We start from the raw sequence: 23,534 nt of genomic DNA on the forward strand, positions 1-23,534 counted from the left end.
TGGGCCAGCCTAGGATCCAGCTCTATTTTGTCTTGCTCTAGGCCAGAGTTACTAGAAGTGTTTCTGGGCATTGACATCTTTCAGGAGGTTTAAGAACAAATGCAACCCACAGATGAGCAGAGTTGAATTCTATGATCTTTAATTTTTAATTTATTTTTTAAAGGTGATCTCATTATGTACACCTGGTTGGCACTGAACTCACATGGGTCCGTTTGTCTCCTGAGTGCTGGGTTCCTGAGGTTTAACCTCACTGGGCTCCATTCTCTCTCTCTCTCTCTCTCTCTCTCTCTCTCTCTCTCTCTCCTCTCTCTCTCTCTCTCTCTCTCTCCTCCTCTCATCCTCTCTCTCCTACTCTCATCTCTCTCTCTCTCTCTTCTTTTGACAAGGTCTTACTATGTAGCCCTAACTCACCTGGAACTCTTTGTAGACCAGGCAGGCCTTGAACTCACGTAGATATTCCTTCCTCTGCCTCCCAAGTGCTGGGATCAGAGGCATGTGCCAATATTCTGGCTTTTCACCTGGTCTTTAGAGGATCCAGAAGCCTGGTTTTAATGCCCAGACCAAGAATTTAAGAATCTCACAGTCACAAACCACTTTTGACCTCAGTGATAGGAATGACTTCTCCATGGCAAAAATTATGTTGCCTGCACAGGGCCTGTACCAATCCAAGCCAGAATGGGTCCCAGCATTGAGAGGAGTAGAGACAAGCTCTTATCCCTAACAAAGAATCTATCTCCAACTGACAACTGCTTGCAAAGAAAATAAGTTTTTTCAAGAGAGTCTCCCTGTGTATACAAACCACATTTTAGGGTAGGCCCCATGCCCAGCAGTAGACGGTCAACACATAATGACTCAAGGGTATTTCGTTTTTTTTCTTCTCTGTTTCATAATGTTTCGTTTGGGCAATTTTCTTAACCTTGCTGGTCTTTTGCTTCTATGTTAAGGTGGGGAGGATCTGGGAGGAGATGAGGGAAGGGAAACTGTGATCAGAATATATTGTATGAAAAAAATTATTTTCAATTAAAAAAATCATGCTGCCTGGGATCCTTCTTCTGGAAGATTCCCTCCCAATGCTGATAACACGGAAGCTCGTCCTCACCTTCTAAGAGTGTGTGGCAACCTTGATTGCCCATGGCCTATTCTGAGAGTTTTGAAAACCATTCACGCCAGGACACACCCTAGAGATCCTGATGGGGCCAGGCTGGGACCTGAACGCCGGGGTTTTTACATGGTCCCCATGAGAGCAGCCTGCATCTTTGTCCCCTGACACTCCTTTCTGCATCTGCTCAGGCCCGTCAAAGAACGGCAGACTGTCCTGCAGCATTGTGCCTCGTGGTTTGGTCAGACCCCTCAAGTGCCGGGGGAAAGGATTGAGATCCAACCCCATCCTCAGCTGGAGCTCAGTGAACCAGGCTGCTCTCAGGGGACTGGAACCCCTTACTTTCACATCCTAAGGACACCCCCTTCCTGTTCTGGTACCGCACACCCAGAGGCAAGCACTCTTGCTCTTCCTCCTGTCTCCCGTGTCCTGCTTTTCTCCATCTCCTTGGCTTCTTATCTCAAACTATGTCACTTGGGACTTCCTGCATGCCTGTGTTCATGGGGCAAGCTCCTTTTGCTATAGTGGCTGCTGTCACTGCCCCCCGTCCCCCACAACCCTCCCATCTTCTAGTCACACCCTTGGGACAACCTTCCCTTCCTTCCTGCTCACAGGTGCACCTGCTGTGTCTCAGTGGTTGCCATGCCCTCTTCTGGCTCCCACTGCGCCCCTTCAGTGTGGCTGGAGGGGCTGCTGACTCCCCCACTCTTGTACTTTTCCTTTAGGGTCAATGGGCACACTCAGTGAATTTCTGGGGCCAATGCAAAACTTTGCTTCTGTTTGACCTCTTGAGCCGGATGTTTCTGGTTAGTGGTTTCGTTCTTCTTTGGTTTCTGTTAGAGTGCAGAGCTAGCCCCCAACTATTACTGAGAAAGAGACTTTATTTTGGAAGTTTCTCACTTCCTCCAGCCTGTTGGTACCCAGTGTTTCTCTTTCTCACTATGCTTCATGAGGATGGGGAATAAAGTTCTTAACAGTCTCCGGGAGTGATTCTTTTAGAAGTAGATTAGGACCCAGGAAACAGAACCCACAGTTGCTTTCCAGCCTGGGTGCACACTGGGGCACACCCTGGGAGCATTAGAAACATAACTGTGCTGACGCCTACCACTGGCTTGCGTGGTCCAGGACAAGCCTTGTGCGTTAGAACTGGATGATGCTGATCTGTTTGATAAACCCATTCAGTGGTCTCAAAGGCTGGACCCAGCACAATTAATATCATTCAAAAGTTTATGGAAATGTTCAGATTCTTGGTTCCATCTGGATTGACTGAACCCAAAACTTGGGTTTCATATGCTTAGGAAGCTCCACAGAGAATTCCCATGTGTACAACAGTGCACAGCCAATGTGTCGTAGTGTGCACAGAAAGGGAAAGGGTTTATTGGAGGCAGTGTCTCACTTGTAAATCTATGTGAGAAATTCTCAAAGTGTGGCTCCAGATCCACAGCATCCCTGACCTGGGAATTAACAGAGAGGCCGATTCCCACACCTCTTCCACTCTATCAAATCCTTGCAGGCTGCTGGGTCATCTCTGTTAAATACGCAGTTCCAAACAATTCCAACACATGCTGAACTCCAACTGCCCTGATATACCACCTACCTGTCTCTCCTGAGACTATCATGACTTAGGGGGGCAAGGTGTGGGGACCGCAAAGGAAGCAGTGTTCTACCACTGAGTCACACCCTGTTTTGTGGCTCTGTAAGGAAAGGATGGTTGTGGAAGGCTGCACAGGGGCTCACAGTTATTGCTCATGAATTGACGACAGGCTTGGGGTTAGCTGGTATGGACCGTTCTGCAGGTTGTTGCCTGAACACCATATGTAAGTGTTAGAAGGAAGATGAGGGCAGTAAATTCTGGAAGTGAGATTCAATAGGCTAGGTTGATGGAAAGTCTTGTGTATGCACATAAGTGTTTGTTGTGTGCAGCACAGAGTTCAAATTCTCTCCAGGACAGGTAAATGGATGTTGTAAAAGGCAAGGCAGTGGAGATATGTGTCAGTCAATGATCAGTAATGACTCAGGGCTAGGACATGACACCAACAGGCTAGCTTAAAGGAATGACAGAGACAACAGCAAAAAGAACGTCTGCTCCAAGTAATTGTTTCCTAAGAGACTTGAGTTAATCATGAGGCTTAGCCTTGGACAAACCAACCCCATTGTTCATGCAAGGACTGTCTCATGAAATAACGAAAGCATGCATATTTTTTATTTGTATACCTTACCCTGCTTCCTCTCCCGTATCACAACAATGCTGTTTTGTTTGTTATCGTGATTACAAATGGTGTTGCTTTGTGTGTATGCTCAGATTTGTAGAGTTTTGCTGGTTTTTTTTTTTTTTTTTTTTTTTTTTTTTTTTTTTTTTTTTTTTTTTTTTTTTTTTTTTTGTAGTATAAAACTTTTACCAGACAATACTGAAAACATTCTGGAAGGTGGTGTCAATTTTGCTTTAAAAATGAGAATTGGTTTTTCTGTATTTCATTATTTTCAATGAGACTCAAGGGTTTTGAACTTAAAACCAGGACTGCTTCCACGTGCTCAGGATGATGCTGTTGAATGGCTTGGAGAAGGACCTGCTCACGTACACCGCTGTGTCCCTGGAGCTGGCGAAGCCGGCTCCAGCTCTCTATGGCTCATGCATTGAAGTGCGAGACTTGACAGTCCACTTTGGGGTCCCACAGACCTTGTGTGTTTTCATAGGAGTTCTTTCACCCCCATCTGTTTCCGCCTTGCTTGGAATTCCGGGCCAGCTCAGCTTGCTTTATAGGTGAGGCTAGTGGAATACTCAGAGCAGCTGAAGGATTTTATTAGTGATCGGTAATCAGGATGTCGTACACATGGAGGGGTTCCTACGCTCATTAGAATCAGATTATAAGACTTTGGTGGGAACACACAAGGACCCCTTCTTTAATGCTCAGATGTCATCACGTGGTGGTTGAGGGGCAGCAGAGTGAGCTTGGAGCATAAACAGCCTTTGGGTGAAATTCCTGAGCGCTTGATCCTTAGAGAAGCATAACTCCACAGTCATTAAAATACAGCCCGGGACCTCCCTGGCCTCGAGGTGTGATCACAAGCTCAGAGGTAGCTCGGAGTGTGAGTCACTTCCTTTTCCTCTGTTCAGGACTCTTCTGCTTGGAGAAGCACTCTACTTTCCTGGAAAAGTCATAAAGGGCTGGACGGGGTCTGGAAGGGAAATATACATCTCCAAACTCTTGAGCTGGTGTTAAAAGATGGCTGGGATCTCTGGCATACAGTAAAATGAAAATATAAATGTAGAAACTCGCTCTTTTTTTAAAAAATGGATTTTGGTAAAGGGTAATGCTCCCTTTATCCAGTATTTATAAGTCTGTTTTCTCATTGTCACTCCAATATATGCATGCATATTTACATGTGTATGGGTGGGTGCATAGGGAGGCCAGAGGTTGAAGTTGGGTGTCTTTCTTTATTATTCTATGGTGATTCTGGCGTCTACCAATTTGGTAAGGTTAGCTGGGCTTCCAACTCTAGAAATCTGCCCATCTCTGCCTCCCCAGAGCTGGGATTGCAGGTGCACACCTAGCTTTTTAAACGTGTGCTCAGGAATCCGAGCTCAGACCCTGGTGTTTGTGCAGCAAGTGCTTACTGGCTGAGCCATCTTCCCAGCCCTGGCCCCTTGTGATCTCAGCGCCTCATCAGGCTGAACTGGAAATGTGTGTGTGGAGGTCTCACCACTGTGGGGAGAGGTTCAGCTCCTCTGGAGAAGGCTGGGATGCTGGACCAAGTGGCTTCCTGTGAAGGATGACTGTAACTTGGGAGCACAGTAGGGGCTACAAGGGTAACAAGGGACTGGCCACGCAGGAAGGGCTGGGCTACCAATCTTGGTGCATAAGGTTGGAAGACCATATGCTGAAATGGATGGGAGCTCTTGATCTGTACCAACACCGCAGGGAGCAACGTGCACGGCCGTCTGTCTCTGCAAACCTCTCCACAGGAAAATTGACTTCTCTTCTGACCGTTCCCACCCCCCCATTTCCTCTTTCCAGACACATGATTGAGTGTGACAGCCCCCCCCCAACACACACTTAGTGCACTCTTAGAGCATGTAGGTAAGTCGCAGTTTAAGAAAACCCAGATACCAACTTGCAAATTTCAAGTTTAATGAGAATATGATTTTGAATATTACGCAAGTAAAGACATTTGTTTATACAATGATTTGGATGTTGGAAAAATCAGTTTTTACCTTCTGATGCTTCTGGAAATATTTCTTTGGTGCAAAGAAGGCACAATGACATTTTCAATGAATTCAAGTTTCTAGCCCCACGTCTGGAGAGCATCTCCCATGATCAAGACCAAACTTCCATGCCAAGAACATTATTCTTTCTCTCGGCTGGGAGCCCTCCTCCCATGAGTAACTCAGCTGGGGACAATTCCTTGATGCTCATGCTTACTTGATTAGTTTACAGGAGATGGAAAAGAATAAACATTTTGCAGGTAGAAGGACTTTGGTGTCCTTCCTTGTCATAAAGAAATCTCTGGCAATGAGAAAACAGACTGAGATTGGACTAGGACTGGTTGAGGCAGTCAGACCCCCTTAGTAGCAGAGCAGGTAGGGACCAGGCCCTCTTGCCTTGCAGGCTAATAAACATTTCCTGGCTTCATTCTTTGCTCCACTAAATAAACTGAAGGGGGTGACTGTAAGTTCCCTCCAAAGAGAGTTCCCAAAGAATCATCAGTGGGTGTTTAGTCTAAACTAACAAGGCTTTGATGAGTACTGTGGATCTTAGCGAGGGTGGTGGGGGGGTGGGTGGTGTCCCGACTGGTGATCACATGCACATCAGATAGAAGGGAGGGCACAGACTGTGTGCTGGAGGCTGCATTTATGTGACGTGCTTTCGAAAGGGCAGCTTAGGAGACGTCATAGGCCTGGTACTTCGTTATCGTTGATGCCCTTCTGTTTTTCTCCTGGGACAGGAAGTAGATGCGGTTGGCCTCTGGGTAGGTGACTTTGCTGAGAGGGAGCTTGTAGATGGCAGGGTTGTTGGTTGTCAAGAGAAGAAAGGTGAGCGCAGAGAGGCAGAAGGGCCAGGTGCAGGGTGGTAATCCAAACTGGAGGGGGAGGAGATAAGAGAAATTTCTGTTACATCAGACGTGAATGCTTGTTTGAATAGCCTTTATCAGGTAGAGGAAGGGCTGATCAATCAATGAGGGTGTTACTTACCTAATAGCCGATATAAACAAAACCAGGCCGTTAGTTTATTCTGTGACAAGTTAAGCACACACCTTTCAAAATACAGTTATTGGAACTCTAAAGGTGTTAAATGTGTTTTTACGTACAAGACTTGTTTTGTCTTGGGGGAACCTGGCGAGTCTATGCTTACAGCTCCAGGAACTATGGACACTGTATGCCCTTCCTCAACCAGCCTCCTTTAAAGGGATGCGCTGGGCATCCATTTTGTAGCTAAAGACCTAGTTGTGGTTAATTGGCCTAGAGATAGGCACCTGGTTCAAAATAGGCACATGGTGTGAGCCAATAGAATCCCTCTTTTGAGAACGCGAATTGAAAGGAACAGAGGCAGTGTCAACAGTGCTCTGGACCTGAAGGACTGGAGAGGAGCCGAGCAGCGGTAGCTAGGGATTTAGAAGCTGTGTGAACAGAAGTCCTTTGCAGAGAGACCTAGGAAATGAGCACACAGGGGGAGAAGCCGAGGAGTGCTGGGTCTGTCCTTGGGGCTGGAGGTGACAGTCAGCCACCTTTCTCCTCAAGGGTTCGCCTACCGTCCCGTTCATTCTCACCACATTGACCTGGCCTTTATTTCCTGAGATGCCCTGCACCATTTTAACACTTTTTCCCAATCTTCCATCGAGACAGCTGAGTGAATGGTTTACAGAGAGCCTACAGATCCAATTATGAGGCAACCAACCTCCCAGCATTTTACTATAACCAGTAGAGGGCTCAGCTGGTGCCGGGGGTCTCGCTGCTGGTTGTGTGGAAGTCCAAAGACCACACTGTTAGCAAGATGTGGAAGTGCCGGAATAATACCAGATCGAGGCTGGAAGGGATACATATTCATGAGTGACGGATTCCACTCAACAAGTCTTCCCAAAGCTCCAATAAGACACAATAAAGTGTTTTGGGAAACATTGATAAAAGTGCCACGGTAGACAAACCTCAGTTCTGATTACCTCCTTATGGTTTTTGAATCTTTCTGAGACCTTTTCCCTCAACAGTATACTGCTCCTACTCAGAGACTTGTTGCTTAGTGCATGCCAAGTACCCCATAAATGGTCCTCAGGGCCCAGCCATCATTATCAAGCGGATAACAGCACTGTTGAAGGCCAGGACTTGCATACACATATTCTGGTTAGAAAGACAAAGAATAACAGCTTCTAGGGCCTTTCCGAGGAGTCATTGGATGCTTTTATAAATGTAGCTCAATGCTTTCATATTGTGATCCTCAATGAAGTTGGAAATTTCCCCTAAGTAAGTTGTAGCTTTTTTTAAATCCTTGACAATCATCACCATCACAAGTAATTTATTTTATTTGGAGAAATGTCTACATGGAATGGCCTAATCTATAAGCCCTCAGCACCCGGAGGAAGATTATTTAGTACTGTGCATACCTAGATCTGGGAACAAAAGCTTCCTGCGTCTCTTCTAGTGCCTTGCCCGAGATAGGCACTTGGCATACTCATTGAATGACAGATCAGGTAAATTGTTGGTGCCAGAACTGATGACAGAAGCCTAGGACGGATGAGACCCTGAGAGACCATAATCCATCTTCTTGTCTCTATCTGGTGTTTCTGTGGTCCTCTCTGCTCGGTGCTATCATTCCCTGCTGTGTGTGCTCACTCCTTCAGGGCTCCATCCCCTCATTATCTCTTTCTTCCATTTTCTCCTCTGTCATAAAACTCCAGGATTAAAATATGGGTGTGGAAGGGCCCTGCTCTTGTGCAGGCCTGGGCTAAGCTGGAAGTGGACTGATGGGGACTGAAGTCGCAAATGCTGTGTGTCAAGTGTTGTAGTGACCAGGAAAATGGATGGAGCTAGAAAACCTCATACTGAGTGAGGCAAACTAGACCCAGAAAGACAATTATCATATGGTCTCACTCATAAGCGGTTCTTAAACATAAAACAAAGAAAACCAGCCTACAAACCACAGTCCCAGAGAACCTAGACAACAATGAGGACCCTAAGTGAGACATACATGGATCTAATCTACATGGGAAGTAGAAAAAGACAAGATCTCCTGAGTAAATTGAGAGCATGGGGACCATGGGAGAGGGTTGAAGGGGAGGGGGCAGAGAAAAATGTAGAGCTTGGTAAAATCAATTTTAAAAAAAGAATAAAAGAGTGTAGTGAAGGCACAGCCAGCATGTGATGAGAAGCAGAGGGGACTCAGTCCGCTGGGAGAGATAGCACAGTGTCAGAAAAGGCCAACTTGGTGGCTTAGAAAACAGCGTCCTATGCTAAGTGCCACCCTCTCTTTCCCTGAAGGTGAAGAATGAATCTAGGCAAGCATTGTATGGAATTCTATCTATCTACTCCTTCTGCAGATGTTGGATCTACGACTTTTCCTACTTGTATAACCGGCCTGGAAGAACTGAATATATTCTAAAGAGACATTTATGTCTCCCATTCTGCTGGGATATTAAAACAAAAAAAGACCTCAAGAAATGGAAATTTCCCTAAGAATGCTGAAAAAGATGTCAGGCCTGGGGATGGGGGTGGTGCCTTGTCTTCAGGAAAGAGATTCACAACTTGTTGGACCACCTTACAGGAGGGGGCCAGCGTCCACACAGTGACAGGTCAATAGTTGGGAGGAGTGCACCTTGCCTGGGACTGTGTGGATGTGTGTATGTACCCCTTGACCTCTATTGAGACTCCCATCTCACCTCGGGACCCCCGAAAGATGGACCTGAGGGAGTGCCACTGAATCTTTTCCCCTTCTCCCCATCATGGCCACATTGAACACATTTCCTTTCCCTGATTTTTACTATTAATTTGATTGTTTTAAATTCACTTCTCAAGAATGACTTCTTGGGATACAGACTGTGACCCCACATTGAGCAACCTTTACCCATGAGCAGTTTCCCTTGTACTCTTAGGTGGGGTCGGGTGCAACCATTTGTTCGGTAAGCCCTGGGCTTACTCTGTGGGGGGCCTGTTCAAGTGAAGCTGAGGCTCCTGTTTTGCTCGCCACCCTAAACTGGGCCCACGGCAAAGAAGAGGATCTGGACAATGTGTGCCCATAAACTCTCAAGCTTAAGTCTCTTTGGATGAGGAGATCACAGCTCTCTTTGTTCCCTGAAACCATTGCCAATATCCCTCATCGTGAATATACTAGTTGCTATGGGATAAAGATGTACACTGTCCACAATCCAGGTGGGCAGATAATTTACATGAAAACACAAGTTAAATGATAAAGATTCAAAAATCAGTTCTGTAGGATGGTAGGCTGTAATGGAGTTATACTTGAAAGATCTACTCTCTAAAGGGCTCCACTGGCCGCCGGTGATGGGTTTGGTCCACCCAAAGTTGACATATAAGCTTTTGAGACCTAGTTTCTTCCTGTGAGTATTAAGGTGGGTATCAGGATGTGAGCCAATGGACAGAGGGATTTGATGGAGTGTTTGGGAAGTGGGGACATGTGGTTTATAACCCACACGACTTACCACAGACAGCATGTTTGCCAGGGCAGCACCGAGATAGGCTGAGAACAGCGCTGGAAAAAAGAACCAACCATAAACAGCTCAGTAAAGATCCAACGGCAGCTCAGCCTAGTGCACTTGTGCCCTCTTGGTTGATGCTATGTCTTAAATGCTATCTCTTGCACACACCGAGTTGCACTTCCTCTGCCTTGCAGCTTTGAAAGCATGAAATTCCACGGAAATGCCAGCGCAGCTAAGAGAGCAGATGCACTTCATTAGAAAGGGCCAGCATTCAGCTGTGACAGTTCCCTTGGGTCTCGCCATCACGCCTTCCAGTAAAGGAACATTTAATAGCATAAACCATAAATGAAAGTTGTACAATAAAACAAAAGCAAGTGAGTCTCAGAACTCCCTGTTGGACTATTCCATCAGGAGCTATTAGCATAACATGGGTTTCTAGGGAGAAACGGCATTCTGTAAGTTTGGGGGAGACCAAACCTCCTACTGCCTTGTGTTTTAGTCTGAGTGGAGAAGGCCATGAACAAGTTGCATGCTGGGAAGAACCAAGCACTGAAAGAAGATGGAAAGCATTAAAGTGGGCCAACAAAATTGGGCTTGGCTTTTGGGCCTGTTTTCCAAAGAGGGTGTTCCAATTGTCCCTAAAATATTAGTCATAGAGTTACTATATGTCTAGCCAGGGACAACACCAACCATATCCTTCAGCATTCCTTATAGGTAAGAAGTATTATTGTCTTGATTACACATACCACCACCACCACCACCACCATCACCACCACCACCACCACCACCACCACCACCACCACCACCACCACCACCAACCATCACCACCACCACCATCACCACCACCACCACCACCACCACCACCACCACCACCACCACCATCACCACCATCACCACCACCACCACCACCACCACCACCACCACCACCATCACCACCACCACCACCACCACCACCACCACCACCATCACCACCACCACCACCACCATCACCACCACCATCACCACCACCACCATCACCACCACCACCATCACCACCACTACCACCATCACCATCACCACCACCACCAAATGATAAATCCTCTTAGAGGACTTGGAGTCCCCAGCATCCTTCCCTTGACTACAAATAACCAGACCTGAACCTTCCAGGCTCTTCCTAGATGTTAGTATACTGTTCTTGCATCAGTCATTGACCTGATTTCATTTTGACCACAGTCCTACAACTGCTTGTGTCAGACATCAAGGTGTGAGGTGACTTCCGGGGTCTGTGTCTGACTGGGCAGAGCCCTGACCAGCTGGTCCCTAGGGGGCGCTCTTAACTGCACAACTGCAGCTCCTCAGGATATTATGCGGTTAGAAAGATGAGAGGAGAGGGGCCAGCCCAAGTACCACAGACACTCCAGAATTTGGGGGATGTAAGATCCACAGGGCGGCTCTAGGCTTGGTCTGTGAAGAGAAGGGGCTCAGAGAGTGGCCTTTCCTGAAGCCAGACCTACCCGACTGCCCCACCGTCCCTGGGGGCAACAGTCAAAGGATTAATTCCTGTGCTCCCTTGGCCTCAGTGCTATCCTATTTTTTAATCTAACTGGGTCTGTTGTATCAAGAAGACCTCCCCAAAGCCTTGCGTGTGCTCATGAGTGGTCCCAGAACTGTAGAACAGTGGTGGTCATAAAATGTTTAGAAATGCATTTCCAAAGTATCTGAAATCAACAAATATATGACTATATATGGTTCAGAAAAATTCTCTATCCCAGAAAACATATTCTGGAACTTTTTTTTATTGTAAACTTATTTTTTAAAACCTTATTTGCTAACATTTCAGCATCCATGGCTGTACTGAAATAGAAACTCCATTTTAAATATTTTGGTTAAAGTTTTTTTTTTTTCCATTCATAGAACATGAAAGACGCCCAAAGTCGAGAATATATAAATCCAGTGAGTTATGACATCATCCTAATTTCCTGTGATGCTGAATAAGCAAGAGGCGTGTGGTCATCTGAATGGTGCATGGTCAGTGGCTGATATTCAGCTCTGGTCACTGTGTATGGTGTATGTTGCCCAGTTCTGCACGGAACGGTTAACATCAGGGAGCTGCTCTCCCAGCTGCATCACCAGCCTTGAGAGCCGCAGCCCCAGAAGACGGCCCTGAGCATCAACAGAAAGCTATCACTTAAGGACACCTGCCTCTGAGTGGCCAAACATCATGGACACAGTGAACAGTTGAAGACGCAGACCACAGTGCCAACCAACAGCTTTTATAAAGCGAACAATTGCCCTACCGTCTCCTGGGAGTAGGAGAATTGTCACGAGTGGTTTTCTTTTGCAGGGGTCCACACAGGCCTTCCCTGTGCTCGGGAGGGTATTCTGGGAGCGGTACCTACCACAGGCAATGGCGAGCAGGTGGGTCTGCCAGGTAATGACGTAGAACATGCCTCCGATGGCGATGCAGGCCAGAGTGCTGTTGAAGCCGCACAGGCCGAAGTAGATGGTTTCAAACGGCGTGGCGATGCTGAGTGCTGAGGGAAGGAGAGCACCGGAACTGAGTGAGGTCGTGGGGCGCTCACCGCCCCTCCAGGGACATGCCTGTCTGGTGTACTCACACCTAACCCAATCTTCAAGCCAGAATCAGCTACCAGAATCACAGGCAGGTATCCACAGAGAGGAATTTCAGCCTTTCAGTGAAAATACATGGAAAGGAAATAAGTGGGCAGGACCACAAGAACAGTAGTGGCTAAGCCCGTTATGAGCTGAAGAGATCCTTGGAGTAAGGATTCTGAGTTCTGATTTAAACAGCACAGAGTATGTCCTTTGCCACACACATAAAAATCTGAGTTGTAAACAGAGTCCCAATTTTTGTCATTGGATATCACTCAAATATTCTTGGAAAAATCTCCCAGACTTTAAATTTATGCTGAGGGTTAAATATCTGATGACAAAGTCTTTGTGTGTGTGTGTGTGTGTGTGTGTGTGTGTGGATAGCTTTTGCTTATAAGAACATGAGGGTGCTAGCACCAAAATGCGGGAAACAGGAGCAAGGGGAAGAGGAGGCTTCTAGAATCAGCAGGATGATGATGAAGACGCATCACAGACTGTCTCTGAAGACGGCCCCAGCACTGCCCCCTACAGCTCACTAAGGAGAATGGCATCCAAAGCATTGACACAGACCTGCGAACATCCCGATGGTGGATCCGATGACTGCATGCAAGCAGATGAGAGGTGAAGCTATGAGCAGAGCTACGAGGAAGATTCCTCCAGTCCAGGGATTGTCACAGCCATACACTTGGCCGATTCCAACCGGGATGGCTCTCAGGAGCTGTACAACGACAGGGTCACGCGTTGGTTACGGAAGTAGACAGGCAGCTCACACCTCCACACCAAAGTCCCACGCGAGTGCTTTTTGGACAGCGCCTTACCGTGTTTCTCGAGCTGGCCTTGGAGTTTTGATCCTCCTGCCTCAGCCCCTTGAGTGTACACTAACGTTTTACAACAGGACTCACAGAAGACATTACTGCTCAAGTAGGTTCAAAGGGGGCAAATGCTTTATCCTCTTAATTTTGAGTTCTTGGAGCATTAAGTAGCTAGGATGTTGAGTTTCTTTCATTCAGAGACATCAATGTGGGGGATTTATTCTCTTGTAAAGTGAAATTGAAGAATTTTCAGAAGGGCATTTACTATTTATTAGAAATATAATATATATCTGATATTTTTAAAAACAAAATAATAGAAGCCTTTCAGGAGAAAAATGGTCCTCTGTACTTCCAAGATGCTCATGTCTGGTTATGGCAATAGTCCTGTGTGGCCGAGGAGCTGGAGTCTGGGGTCTACAGAAGGGCCTTGCAGGGGCAGTATGGTCTGGAAACTGCCTCAGGTCTTCCTGCAAGTACCCCAAGGGCCTGGGTAGGCTGACAGTGAAGGAAAGAACTGCTACACAGACAGGAGGACAGGCCAGGTGGGCTAACCTCGGAGGACAGGCCAGGTGGGCTAACCTCGGAGGAGAACAGAACAGGGCTCAGCCTTGGCCTGCCAGGACAAGGGGACAGGCATGAGAGTATACACAGACAATGACACATGGCTGTTTATTCCCACACACCCCAGTTGTGCCCTCTGGGCATCTCCTCGGTGATCACCCAGCACCGTTGGAACTCTAGACATTTATTGCTCATTTTCTTGAAATGTAAAGTACATGTTTTAATTGGAAGAGGACCCAACACATGAATCCTTGTCATAGTCCAGAAAGTTATTCTTCAAGAATGACTGCCCAAAATTGATTTTTTTTCTGAATCTTTGGGCGGTGGTATAAACTATTTGTATAAGATAATTAAAAATATTTCTTTTCTAGAAAAGTCTGAACTATTTTTAATTGAAAATATAATGAGCTTTATCTTATGATTTCTAACATTATCTTTGCATAGCACATCGAGAAGAACAATTTTGCCTCCAAAAGAGGGACTGGGTAAACCCCATGAGTAGGAAAACTCCCGAGAGTTTTCACCAAATCAGCCCCTCTTCTCACCTCTTGCCCATGAATGTCCCTCCTCCACCCGGAAATGACCAAGGATGAGGCTGACAGAATAAAGTCTTTTCTGAACAATGGCGCCTCTCAGTGTGTTTGCACGACTCTGCCAACGACACCAAGGAACGCTGAGAGGCACTGGGCACCATTATTTCTGAAGCTCCATTTAACAAGCCCAATGACTTTGGGGTGATGGGTCGCCAATAATGAAGCTCCAGGTTGAGCTATAGATTGGGACAGAAAGTCCTTTAGTGTAATGGAAAGTAGGAGGTCTTAGAAAAGAAAAAGTGCCTAGTTAGTTAAGAAGCCTAATGGCCACATTTCCCCATCTTGTTTAATACTTTTAATATTGCTTCTTATTCACTATCTTGGCAGGCTTCCAGAGGTCAGCGTCATAGTTAAAATGCTTTAAAAAGATGAAAACCTCTGCTACCTCTGTTTCTTAATGGAGGTTAAACTGGTGTTTTAAAACACGAGCAAGGCTCACGGAGAGAAGGACTTCTGAAGCCGGTGGGTAGTGGGTGGTGTGTATATTTTAATGGTTCAGGGCCATGAATGAAAAAAAAAAATACACAGTATGAGTGTTTTTAAATGGGGCCTAAGAACCAAAAAGGCTTCCAAACAAAGGAAAGAAGCCAAGAGCCCAGACCACATATCAGGGGGTCAGAGTTCTAGCCTGGACTTGGCTCTCCCTTAATCCACTGTGGAACCTTGGGTGGGTCTTTTAATTTGGCTTTGGTTTCTTTCTCTGTGTTATCATAGGGTGGGACCAGAAACAAAACTTTTAGCCCCGAGGAGACAAGGATGGGATTTCACAGGAGACGTACGTAGAACTCCTCGTACTGTATACTTGTGAACAATCATCTTTTGCTTGTGTTTCTGATGTGCAAAGTGAGCATATTCAGTTTGACATTGAACCTGTACAAACACCATTCTTCCTTCTTTCATGACACCTACCAAAGGCACTTGGATGCTTGACCAGGTGATGTTGGGTGTGATGGCTGCAGGCTGTAACAGTGTCGTGGGGAAGAAGAGGTTGTAGTGGCCTGTGGCTGCCAGGTACAGGGTCACGGCGATGTTGAAGGGCAGTGTGAAGACTGGGAGGTCCCACTTGCTGAAGATGGTGCTCAGGGCACTGGACAGGATGGGGCTGGTGGAAGAGACATGGGAAATCTGTCAGCTCTCTCTTGCTTTGGCACTAGACCACACGGCGGCAGAAAACCCTGGTTTTCCCAGAGATATGCAGCTTCCTGGCTGCCTTTTCTTGGGCTTCTTTCTTGAGTGGGACACAGAGACTGGGGAAGGTTCACACTCAGCCTCAGAACGATGGCTTTAGGGGAGCCTTGGGGTTTCCTCAGAGAGTCACCGGATTCATCCCCTAGGCAGGAGGAGTGAGGGAGGGTATGGAGAAGACTGGGCGGGAATTACAGTCAATAATATAGTTTGAGTGGCCAAGAATTCTGCCTTCATGGACAGAGTACCCTCCATTTTCTGGAGATGAAGGAGAAGTCTCTGCCTCATGGGTGGCCTTCAGTCCACCTTGAGAGGGTGTCTCAATCTGGTCAGTAGTCTAAAGGAAGGAGAAAACCTCGCGGGAACAGGAGGGATGAGATTTCAGACCCTGGGAGGATTCTGCAGCTCTTAGCTTATGTGGCCAGCAGTTTCTTGCTTTGTACTCAGCAGGGCAGGACCAGAGGCCCTTTGAGAGCTCAGAGAAAGGGTGGGCGCTGATGAGGCCCTGTACACAGATGATCCGGTGTGATGGCGATGCTCTCAGGTCATTAGGAACTGCCTCCCGTAGGTGCTTCTGGCGTTCAAGCCAAATGACAAATACTTGCAAATGGATGTAAGAAAGGCGCTCCGAGGTTTGGCTTAAAAAAGATGCTGATTGGGATGGGGAGATGACTCAGGGGGCAAAGTGTGAGGCAAATATTAGGACTCGAGTTTGGATTCCCAGCACCCATGTAAAATGCTGGGCATGGCAACATGTGTCTATAACCCCACTTCTGAGGGTGGAGACAGGCAAAACCCTGGATCTGGCAGGCCAGCTAGCCCCTCCACAGCAGTGGCCAGGGTCAGTGAGAAACCTTTTCTCAGAAAATGACGTTGAGAGCAATAGAGGGGGCAGTTGAAGTCAACCCCTGACTTCCACTGTGACCATACAAGTGAACACACACACACACACACACACACACACACACACACACACACGTGTGCTCATGAGGGATTTTAGAAGCAAACTTACCAAGTCATGGACATAACGATGACAGGGAGCAGCAGCCACCAGTAATAGTTGCCCTTGTCTGAGAACACAGCCATCAGGAGTCCCACAAGCACCCCGTTGTAGCCATGGAGCCCTGCTGCAATGGCTGACCTGGGGGCACAAGGATGAGCTGATGGAGTGGAGACCCCCTGTGATTTTAGCTGTTCTCAGAATCACAGCTTCCTAACTTGGGACCTGACAACCCATCCTCAAACAAGCTACCCTTTGGGGAGCAGGGAACAAGAAGCAAAGACTATCTAGTCTTTACTCATCACCATTGGGCCTTGGGGACGTACTTGTCCTGGCTCAGGATGAGGGCAGTCAACGTGGACGCCGTAATGCCCACGCAGCCCGAGATGGCCCACCAGGGATTCTGCACGAAGAGGCCCAGGGCGATGAGGAGGCCACTGAGAGGGTTGTTCACAAACATCACCTGGGACAGGCCACGGAGCACCCAGTCAAGAAACTGGAACACCGGAGATTTGTCTGAAATGATAGGGCAAAGTTGGCGGACATTCAGAGCAGGTTAGGCCTGGGTTGGGCCTCAGGTGGCTGTAGGAGTTGGGGTCTTCAGGGGCCCAGTCTGCATTTTCATCAGTCAGAGCCCAGGCTAAACAAAGAGCGCAGGGATGTGTTTGAATGCCCAGAGCACTTGCCAGCCATTGCTAGGCCAATGCGGTCTCTACTTGTCTCTAGGCTGCTTTTCCCATGGTGGGGAATCAGGTACCTACCTTGAGCTTAATTCTGCTTCCCATGAGAGTGGCATAAAATTTCCAGAAAATTCTCTTGCAACAGAGAGGGTATGAAACCCATGAGCCAAGCAATGTGGAGATTTCTAGAGAGAATCCCCGAGTGGCATAAAATTTCCAGAAAACTCTCTTGCCACAAAGAGGGTATGAAACCCATGAGCCAAGCAATGTGGAGATTTCTAGAAAGAATCCCCAGCCCTAGTAGACACAGTTCCCCTAAGCCATCCAGCACCTGTTTGTCTAGGATGCCGGATTCAGAATCCCAGTCTTGTCTGAAACATTAGGTGGTGTATTTGGGTCAGCGGAACTTTGCTACTGACAAACAAGAACACACACAGCTATCCATCCTCACAGTACAAGTTACAAATACGCGTGTTTATGTCCCAAGAGACCCTCCGTGTTAATGGTAGAAGGAGCTTCTCTGACAGGCCCCCCAAAGAGGTCTCCAGCTGGCCCACAGAGAATCCCCGCAGCGTGTTTCCACGGGGCAAGCAAGGCTTTGGGGGTTGTCAAGGGTTGATGCCACAGACTGTACCTTTAAGTCTCTCCCCGCATTCCTTCATCTCTCCAGTGATGTAGCTCAAGGATTTGCTAACTCGCTTCCCTGCAGCAGCCATAAAGCTCTGAATCCAGGAAGTCCTGGCCGTGCTGGCTTCCACCTTTATCTCAGAACTCTCCTCCAGGGTGTCCATGTCCTGTCCAGGGACCAGAACTGGGTAAGAATCGTCCACAGTGCTGTGGTTTCCACACCGGGTGACATTTGAAGTCTCTCGGAGGACCAAACTAAGGTTTGCATTTGAGATTTTGTTAAACTGCTGTTTGGCCAGCTCCCTGTCTCTTTAGGTTGTTTTGTTGGACACATTGTCATCTTTGATATATTTAACCTCAATGATGTAGAATGAGATGGTGCCGTCACCCTTGTCCTGTGGATGGGGACTCAGGCGTTCTTGTCGCAAGGGTCAATGTCAAACGGCAGGATAAAGATGCAGCCACACCTGTCTTGATTTTCTTAAAAACTACGCCTTACATTCTACCTAAAAGAAATTATTTCCCCGCCTGGCAATCAAGGTTTCAAATGTTAAATGCAAAGGTCTGAGATTAAACACACAAAGACTCTTAAAAAAATAAAAACAAAAACTACCCTGGCACAATCTTATTTCCTAAATGCAAGCTGATGATCAATAACAGAGCGGAAGGTACGGCAGCTCCCAAAGCAAACTACGAAAAGAGATAATTCTATCCATCCATTGTATCGGTGAAAACCCAGCTGAAGAAACATTCGTCTCCATCAGAGTGTCCCCGATGGATGGCAACTCCCCACCCTCCTGTGGGCTGCAGGCTGCCACCTCTGGTCTGGGGTCACCACACTCACGAGCAACTCCACTGCAGGCTTCCGATATGGGTGGGGAAGCGGCTCTTTGGTTTGTCTCTCTTGGTGTTCACCTTTTCCAAACACTGCAGTTGGGAGGAAAGAGAGTCATCAGTTCAGACACCTGAACTTTGTTTGGCACTTTTACAGTAATTTCTGCAAAGACTCGAATTATACCATGTGTTGTCTTATTCCACGGAGGAAGCATAAAACTGCAGTCTATGGATAAGAGTCCTTCTTTTCCTTTATGGGTCCGGCCCATTTAGGGCCTCTCTTTGGGGGGTGAGTTGCACATCATCATGTTTGAACTTGGAAATGATTCTCCGCATGCAGAGGATTTTAAAATCACCCCCTCCCCGCCTCCCTCTTTGGATTATGGCATGTTCTTATTTTTGAGATGAGGTCTCACCATGTAGCCTGGCTCGCCTGGAACTTGCTATGAAAACCAAGCTGGCCTTGAACTCATAGAGATCGATCTACTCTGCCTCCCAAGTGCAGGGATTAAAGGTGACTGCCGCCATGCCTGGCGACGATGACATTTGATTTTAACCTAATGGTGGTCACACGTTTGCTCTGTGGTCCAACACTGATACGTTTCTTTCCTCTGGTAAATGACCTCACACCATGCTTGGGCAAGAGACACTAATCACACTCAGAAAATAAGGAAATGCTTTAACAGCTTTTGTCTGAATTTTGGCATTTTAATAGGTTGGATCAGGGCACATGACATCCATGCAGTCACTTTAAGTAGGTTTTGAGATGTCCTTGTGTCCCTGTAAGTCTACAGAGCTCTGCAATGTGACTCTGAACATCTGTCATTGGTAGGCTGGCTTGTTTTTAAGGATGATCTTTTTCCGTTAAGTACTTTTGGGAAGCTTTGGACTTGGTACTCTGGTGCCCTCCTGTGGTCAACTGTGAGAACAGCAGACTGGATTCTGCCTTCCTGTTTGCAGTCTTAGATACCCTTAGGGTATCTAAGCACTGGAAGGGATGTACCTAAGGCTCCCTGTTCCCACTTGTGAAGAAGCAGGGGCTACAAACACCAGTGTGGTTTGGAACCACGTAGTCAGAGACGAGCTAATTTTGAAAGCTTTCGAAAAAGGGGTAGGAAACAGAGAAAATGCCCCTGAACTTGAGGCTCTGATCCTCTGCTTCTGTCTGGAGCAGCCTGCCAGGCTTCAGCGTTTCCCAGGAACATCCCCATCCCAGGCCTCTTTGCACAGGGCTGCACCCCCATGAGCCCCCATGGACTGGGCCCCTCTCAAAGACCTGCACAACTCTCACTACATGCAGGTTCTCCCATAACCACTCTAGGCTGCTTGCTCTAACCTGGCTGAATTAGTTATGAATGGATGGAATTGGAGAAAGAAAGAATGGCTGGCTGGCTACAGAAAGACAGCCAGACTCTGAGGAGCTTCTGGGAGCCACGTGATACGAGGGTCACCAACCCAGGGGCCAGTTCTCTACTTTGCAGTGTCCTACTTTGGGTACTGCCACTGTGCAGTGGATACTGCCACTGTGCTGTGGGTACTGCCACTGTGCTGTGGGTACTGTCACTGTGCGGTGGGTACTGCCACTGTGCGGTGGGTACTGTCACTGTGCGGTGGGTACTGTCACTGTGCGGTGGCTGCCGGTTGTCTACTTTGAGACCAGGAGCTGGGGCCTGTGTGTGCGATGGGGAATGTACACACCTTTGCTCCTCCTCCGGATGGATGACCACTCGATGTGGTACACGCCCCTCCGTCTCAGGAGCACAGTTTCGGAGCCCTCCTCTGCCTTCCACTGGCCTGCTCCGGGGGACTGCTCTCCCCTGCCACCTAGCCAGGGGCGAGAAGAGACAAGTCAGTATGCCCCTGGGTCTGCATCTCTAAGAGCGAGAAGAACACAGAATCTAGAGAGGTGTGAGAGACGCAGCTTCATGCTGGAGGAGCAACTGCTTCTGAGTTTGTGCAGTAGGACACTGCAGAGTAAAGGAGTGACCCCTGGGTTGGTGACCCCCGTGGCCCTGCTCCTCCCTTTACAATGTCCACTTCCTTTCTCCACAGAAACCTAAGTTATATCTGGGTCAAGGGAAGAACAAACCAGGAGTCGGCCCATTTAACCACACTAGAGGGAGTAAGGCCGACCCTGGGCTGACTGGACAGTCACTCACTAAGCTTCAGCCAATGACTTGGACCTTTCTGATAGAGTTCCAAAACTGGCTGCATATTAGACCACCTGGAGTCTCGAAAAATGTCTGAGCCTTCCCCACCCCAGACCAGTGAAAAAGAAAAAAGATGGCCGCCGTGTGCAGCTTGGGTTGATAGTGGTTCTTGATGCTCAGTCTGGTCCTTGCAGCAGCCCGAGCATCAGTCGAGAGCTGTTGGAAAGTCCTGATTCCAGCCTTAGCCCCAGAACAAGAACCTGCGTTTTGATAGGCCCTCCTACTTGAGTTATCTGTATATTAAAAATTTGCAAGTCCCCATATAGGAGGGGCCAAAAGTCTGGGACACATTCCTGGCTGCAAGAGATCTTTTGCTGTCCCCACCGTCTTCATCACCATATTATGGGGAGAATATTCTTGAATTAGGAATAAGACCTCTAGGGTGTAGATTGGGAACAGGTGGGATTGACTCACGTGGGCTGCTTAAGGAAGTGCAGGCTCCTGGGCCCGCCCCAGGTCTGTTGACTGGAGGCTTTAGGTACAGCACAGACTTGCTTGGTATAAGAAAAGGGCTTTCCTCTTAGCTTGGACCTGATCCTGGATATCAGAGCTCACAACAAACAACACACACTAACCTGTGCTATTTTTCATATATACAAAGGGGGTGCATATGTTTAATAAACCAAGGCTCCATACAATAAGGAAAGTTTTTGTTAAGATATTCAACTTTTGAGGCTAAACACTTCGCCAGAGGAATAGAGGTAGCTGTTGATAGAGGTTTTGGGGTGGGGTGGGTGGCTAAGGGATGCCTAGTGAGACCGGGCTCATCCACCAGGCAGAGCCTGTGATGACCCGGGCTCTTGTGTTGAGTAACTCAGATTCTGCACTGACACAGAGGCAGGGAAGTGGGTCTAATAGAGCTGATGTCCCGATCACAACAAAGCAGAAGTAAGAAGGACCTCTCTCACATGGGTGACACTGAAGGAGCATCCTGGGATCCACAGCCCTTAGCCGTACCAGCCAAGAGGAGAGAGAGAGAGAGAGAGAGAGAGAGAGAGAGAGAGAGAGAGAGAGAGAGAGAGAGAGAGAGAGAGAGAGAGAGAGAGAGAGAGAGAGAGGTAGAAAGGGGTGAAGCCTGAAAATGAAGCAACCGACTTCCAAAGGCTTGAGAACACTCAGAGCAAATTACTCTGGGCACCTAGGAAGCACTTTCAGGACACGCTGGGCAGATAACAGGACCTTCAAGAGCATGGAGAACACCAGTCACTGCTGTAGAAATGAGATGTACCATCTGTGCAGTTTGAGAGAGAGCATAGAAACACTGGCTAGGATGCAGAAGTCATTACCTTCTGCTTGGCATTTTGAAACTCGTTCGTAACCTTGTTGACACTTTCCTTAATTGCAGGATGTAATTCTTCCAGAAAGAAATATACAGCCCCTGTAGGGCCGACCTTCTCAACCCGACCTGTGGACCATGACAGATATCTGCAGATCTAATCTACCATGTCTTCCCTATGCTGTAACAAAACCAGATAACGCTTAGGAAACACCCTGGAAGGAATTACAGCTGTTCACACCCCAGACACATCCTCAGGGAGGACACTTCCTGCTGATGGCGCCGGCTCCTCTGCTCCAGGCAGGATGGTCCCTTCTCCTTGGTGAACGGTCTTGATTTACCATCTGCCTGCACAGACTCTTACCTAACTGCCTTAGGCAGAGCTCTTGGATAGTGAGACACTTGATTTTCTCCAGCACTGCCAGCATCTAGCACACGTCCAGGAGACAGATGATAGGTGCTCAGGATGCTGCTGAATAAATTAACGAGGGATGATCATCCCACGCGCTTTAATTTCTGAATGACGTAACAGAGAACAAATGGCTATACCAGGGCACGGAACACGCTTGTATGTATTGATGTGTGTATGTATTCATGTATATATTCGTGTGTGTGTGTGTGAGTGTGTGTGTGTGCGCACATGCCCTCGTGTGTAGACACCAGAGGTCGACACTGGGTGCCTTTCTCATTCCTTAGCTGTCGTGGTGTAGCAAGCAGAGACTGGCCCCAGGGCTCTCGTCACCATGTCCCTGTCTGCCCCGTCAGCACAGCTGCAAACACTCTGTGGCATGGGGCTGGGCAGCTTTGTCCGTGGTAAAACCCATGTTTCACTGCCAGCAGGTGAGTAGCTTGGGGTATGCAGCCCGAGTCAGGCACTGCTGCCCTTCCCTCTTCCACCAGTTTTATCAAACACCCCAAAGCATGCAGGCTCATCCCAGGGCAACTTAGGACCATTCCAGGGGCCCGGTCCATATCCTCAAGGATGGCTACCATCTTGTGTTTTAGAGGGCAAAACTTTAGCGGCACTTTCTTCCTGGTGGCTTAGAAGAAAAACAGGTTTTTAGCTCTCATTATTTGAGCTCTTTTGGGGGGCAGTACGACCTCAGAGCTCTCCTGCCTCTAAAGACACCTGATGCACAGAAATGACAGCCATTAAAATGACCAGAGGGAACAAAGACTTTGTAGAAGCGCTTGCTTGTGAAATAAAATTTTCCGCTTATTGAAATTCCTTTGAGGGAGCCCCCCCACCCCGAAAAAATTCAAACAAAATTTGATTGATTTTTTTTCAAAAGGGAAAATTCAGCTAGCGTGTCTTTTTAAAAAATTAGCCCATCAAGGCCCATGCCTGTAAAATCAGCTCACAGTGGCCATACCTTCCTCAGGTTTGAACGAGCTCTACTTTCTCCTGGAGGTGGATTGACG

General features: G+C 47.6%; 1 protein-coding gene across 1 annotated transcript in view; it reads right to left on the minus strand.

Annotated features, from left to right (window-relative positions):
- Positions 1-5,977: 5,977 nt before the first annotated feature.
- The window catches only part of Slc14a2 (solute carrier family 14 member 2), a 54,133-nt gene continuing 36,576 nt past the window's right edge, over positions 5,978-23,534 (minus strand). The window contains exons 10-19 of the mRNA XM_038330657.1: positions 20,325-20,450; positions 18,637-18,719; positions 17,800-17,959; positions 16,812-17,001; positions 16,498-16,626; positions 15,210-15,402; positions 12,905-13,052; positions 12,121-12,255; positions 9,746-9,795; positions 5,978-6,178 (exon numbers count right to left, since the gene is read on the minus strand). Of these exons, the coding sequence (XP_038186585.1) occupies positions 5,978-6,178; positions 9,746-9,795; positions 12,121-12,255; positions 12,905-13,052; positions 15,210-15,402; positions 16,498-16,626; positions 16,812-17,001; positions 17,800-17,959; positions 18,637-18,719; positions 20,325-20,450 (1,415 nt within the window). The remainder of the gene's footprint in view (positions 6,179-9,745; positions 9,796-12,120; positions 12,256-12,904; positions 13,053-15,209; positions 15,403-16,497; positions 16,627-16,811; positions 17,002-17,799; positions 17,960-18,636; positions 18,720-20,324; positions 20,451-23,534) is intronic.

This window comes from Arvicola amphibius, chromosome 5 (assembly GCF_903992535.2).
Source record: "Arvicola amphibius chromosome 5, mArvAmp1.2, whole genome shotgun sequence".
NCBI lineage: Eukaryota > Metazoa > Chordata > Mammalia > Rodentia > Cricetidae > Arvicola > Arvicola amphibius.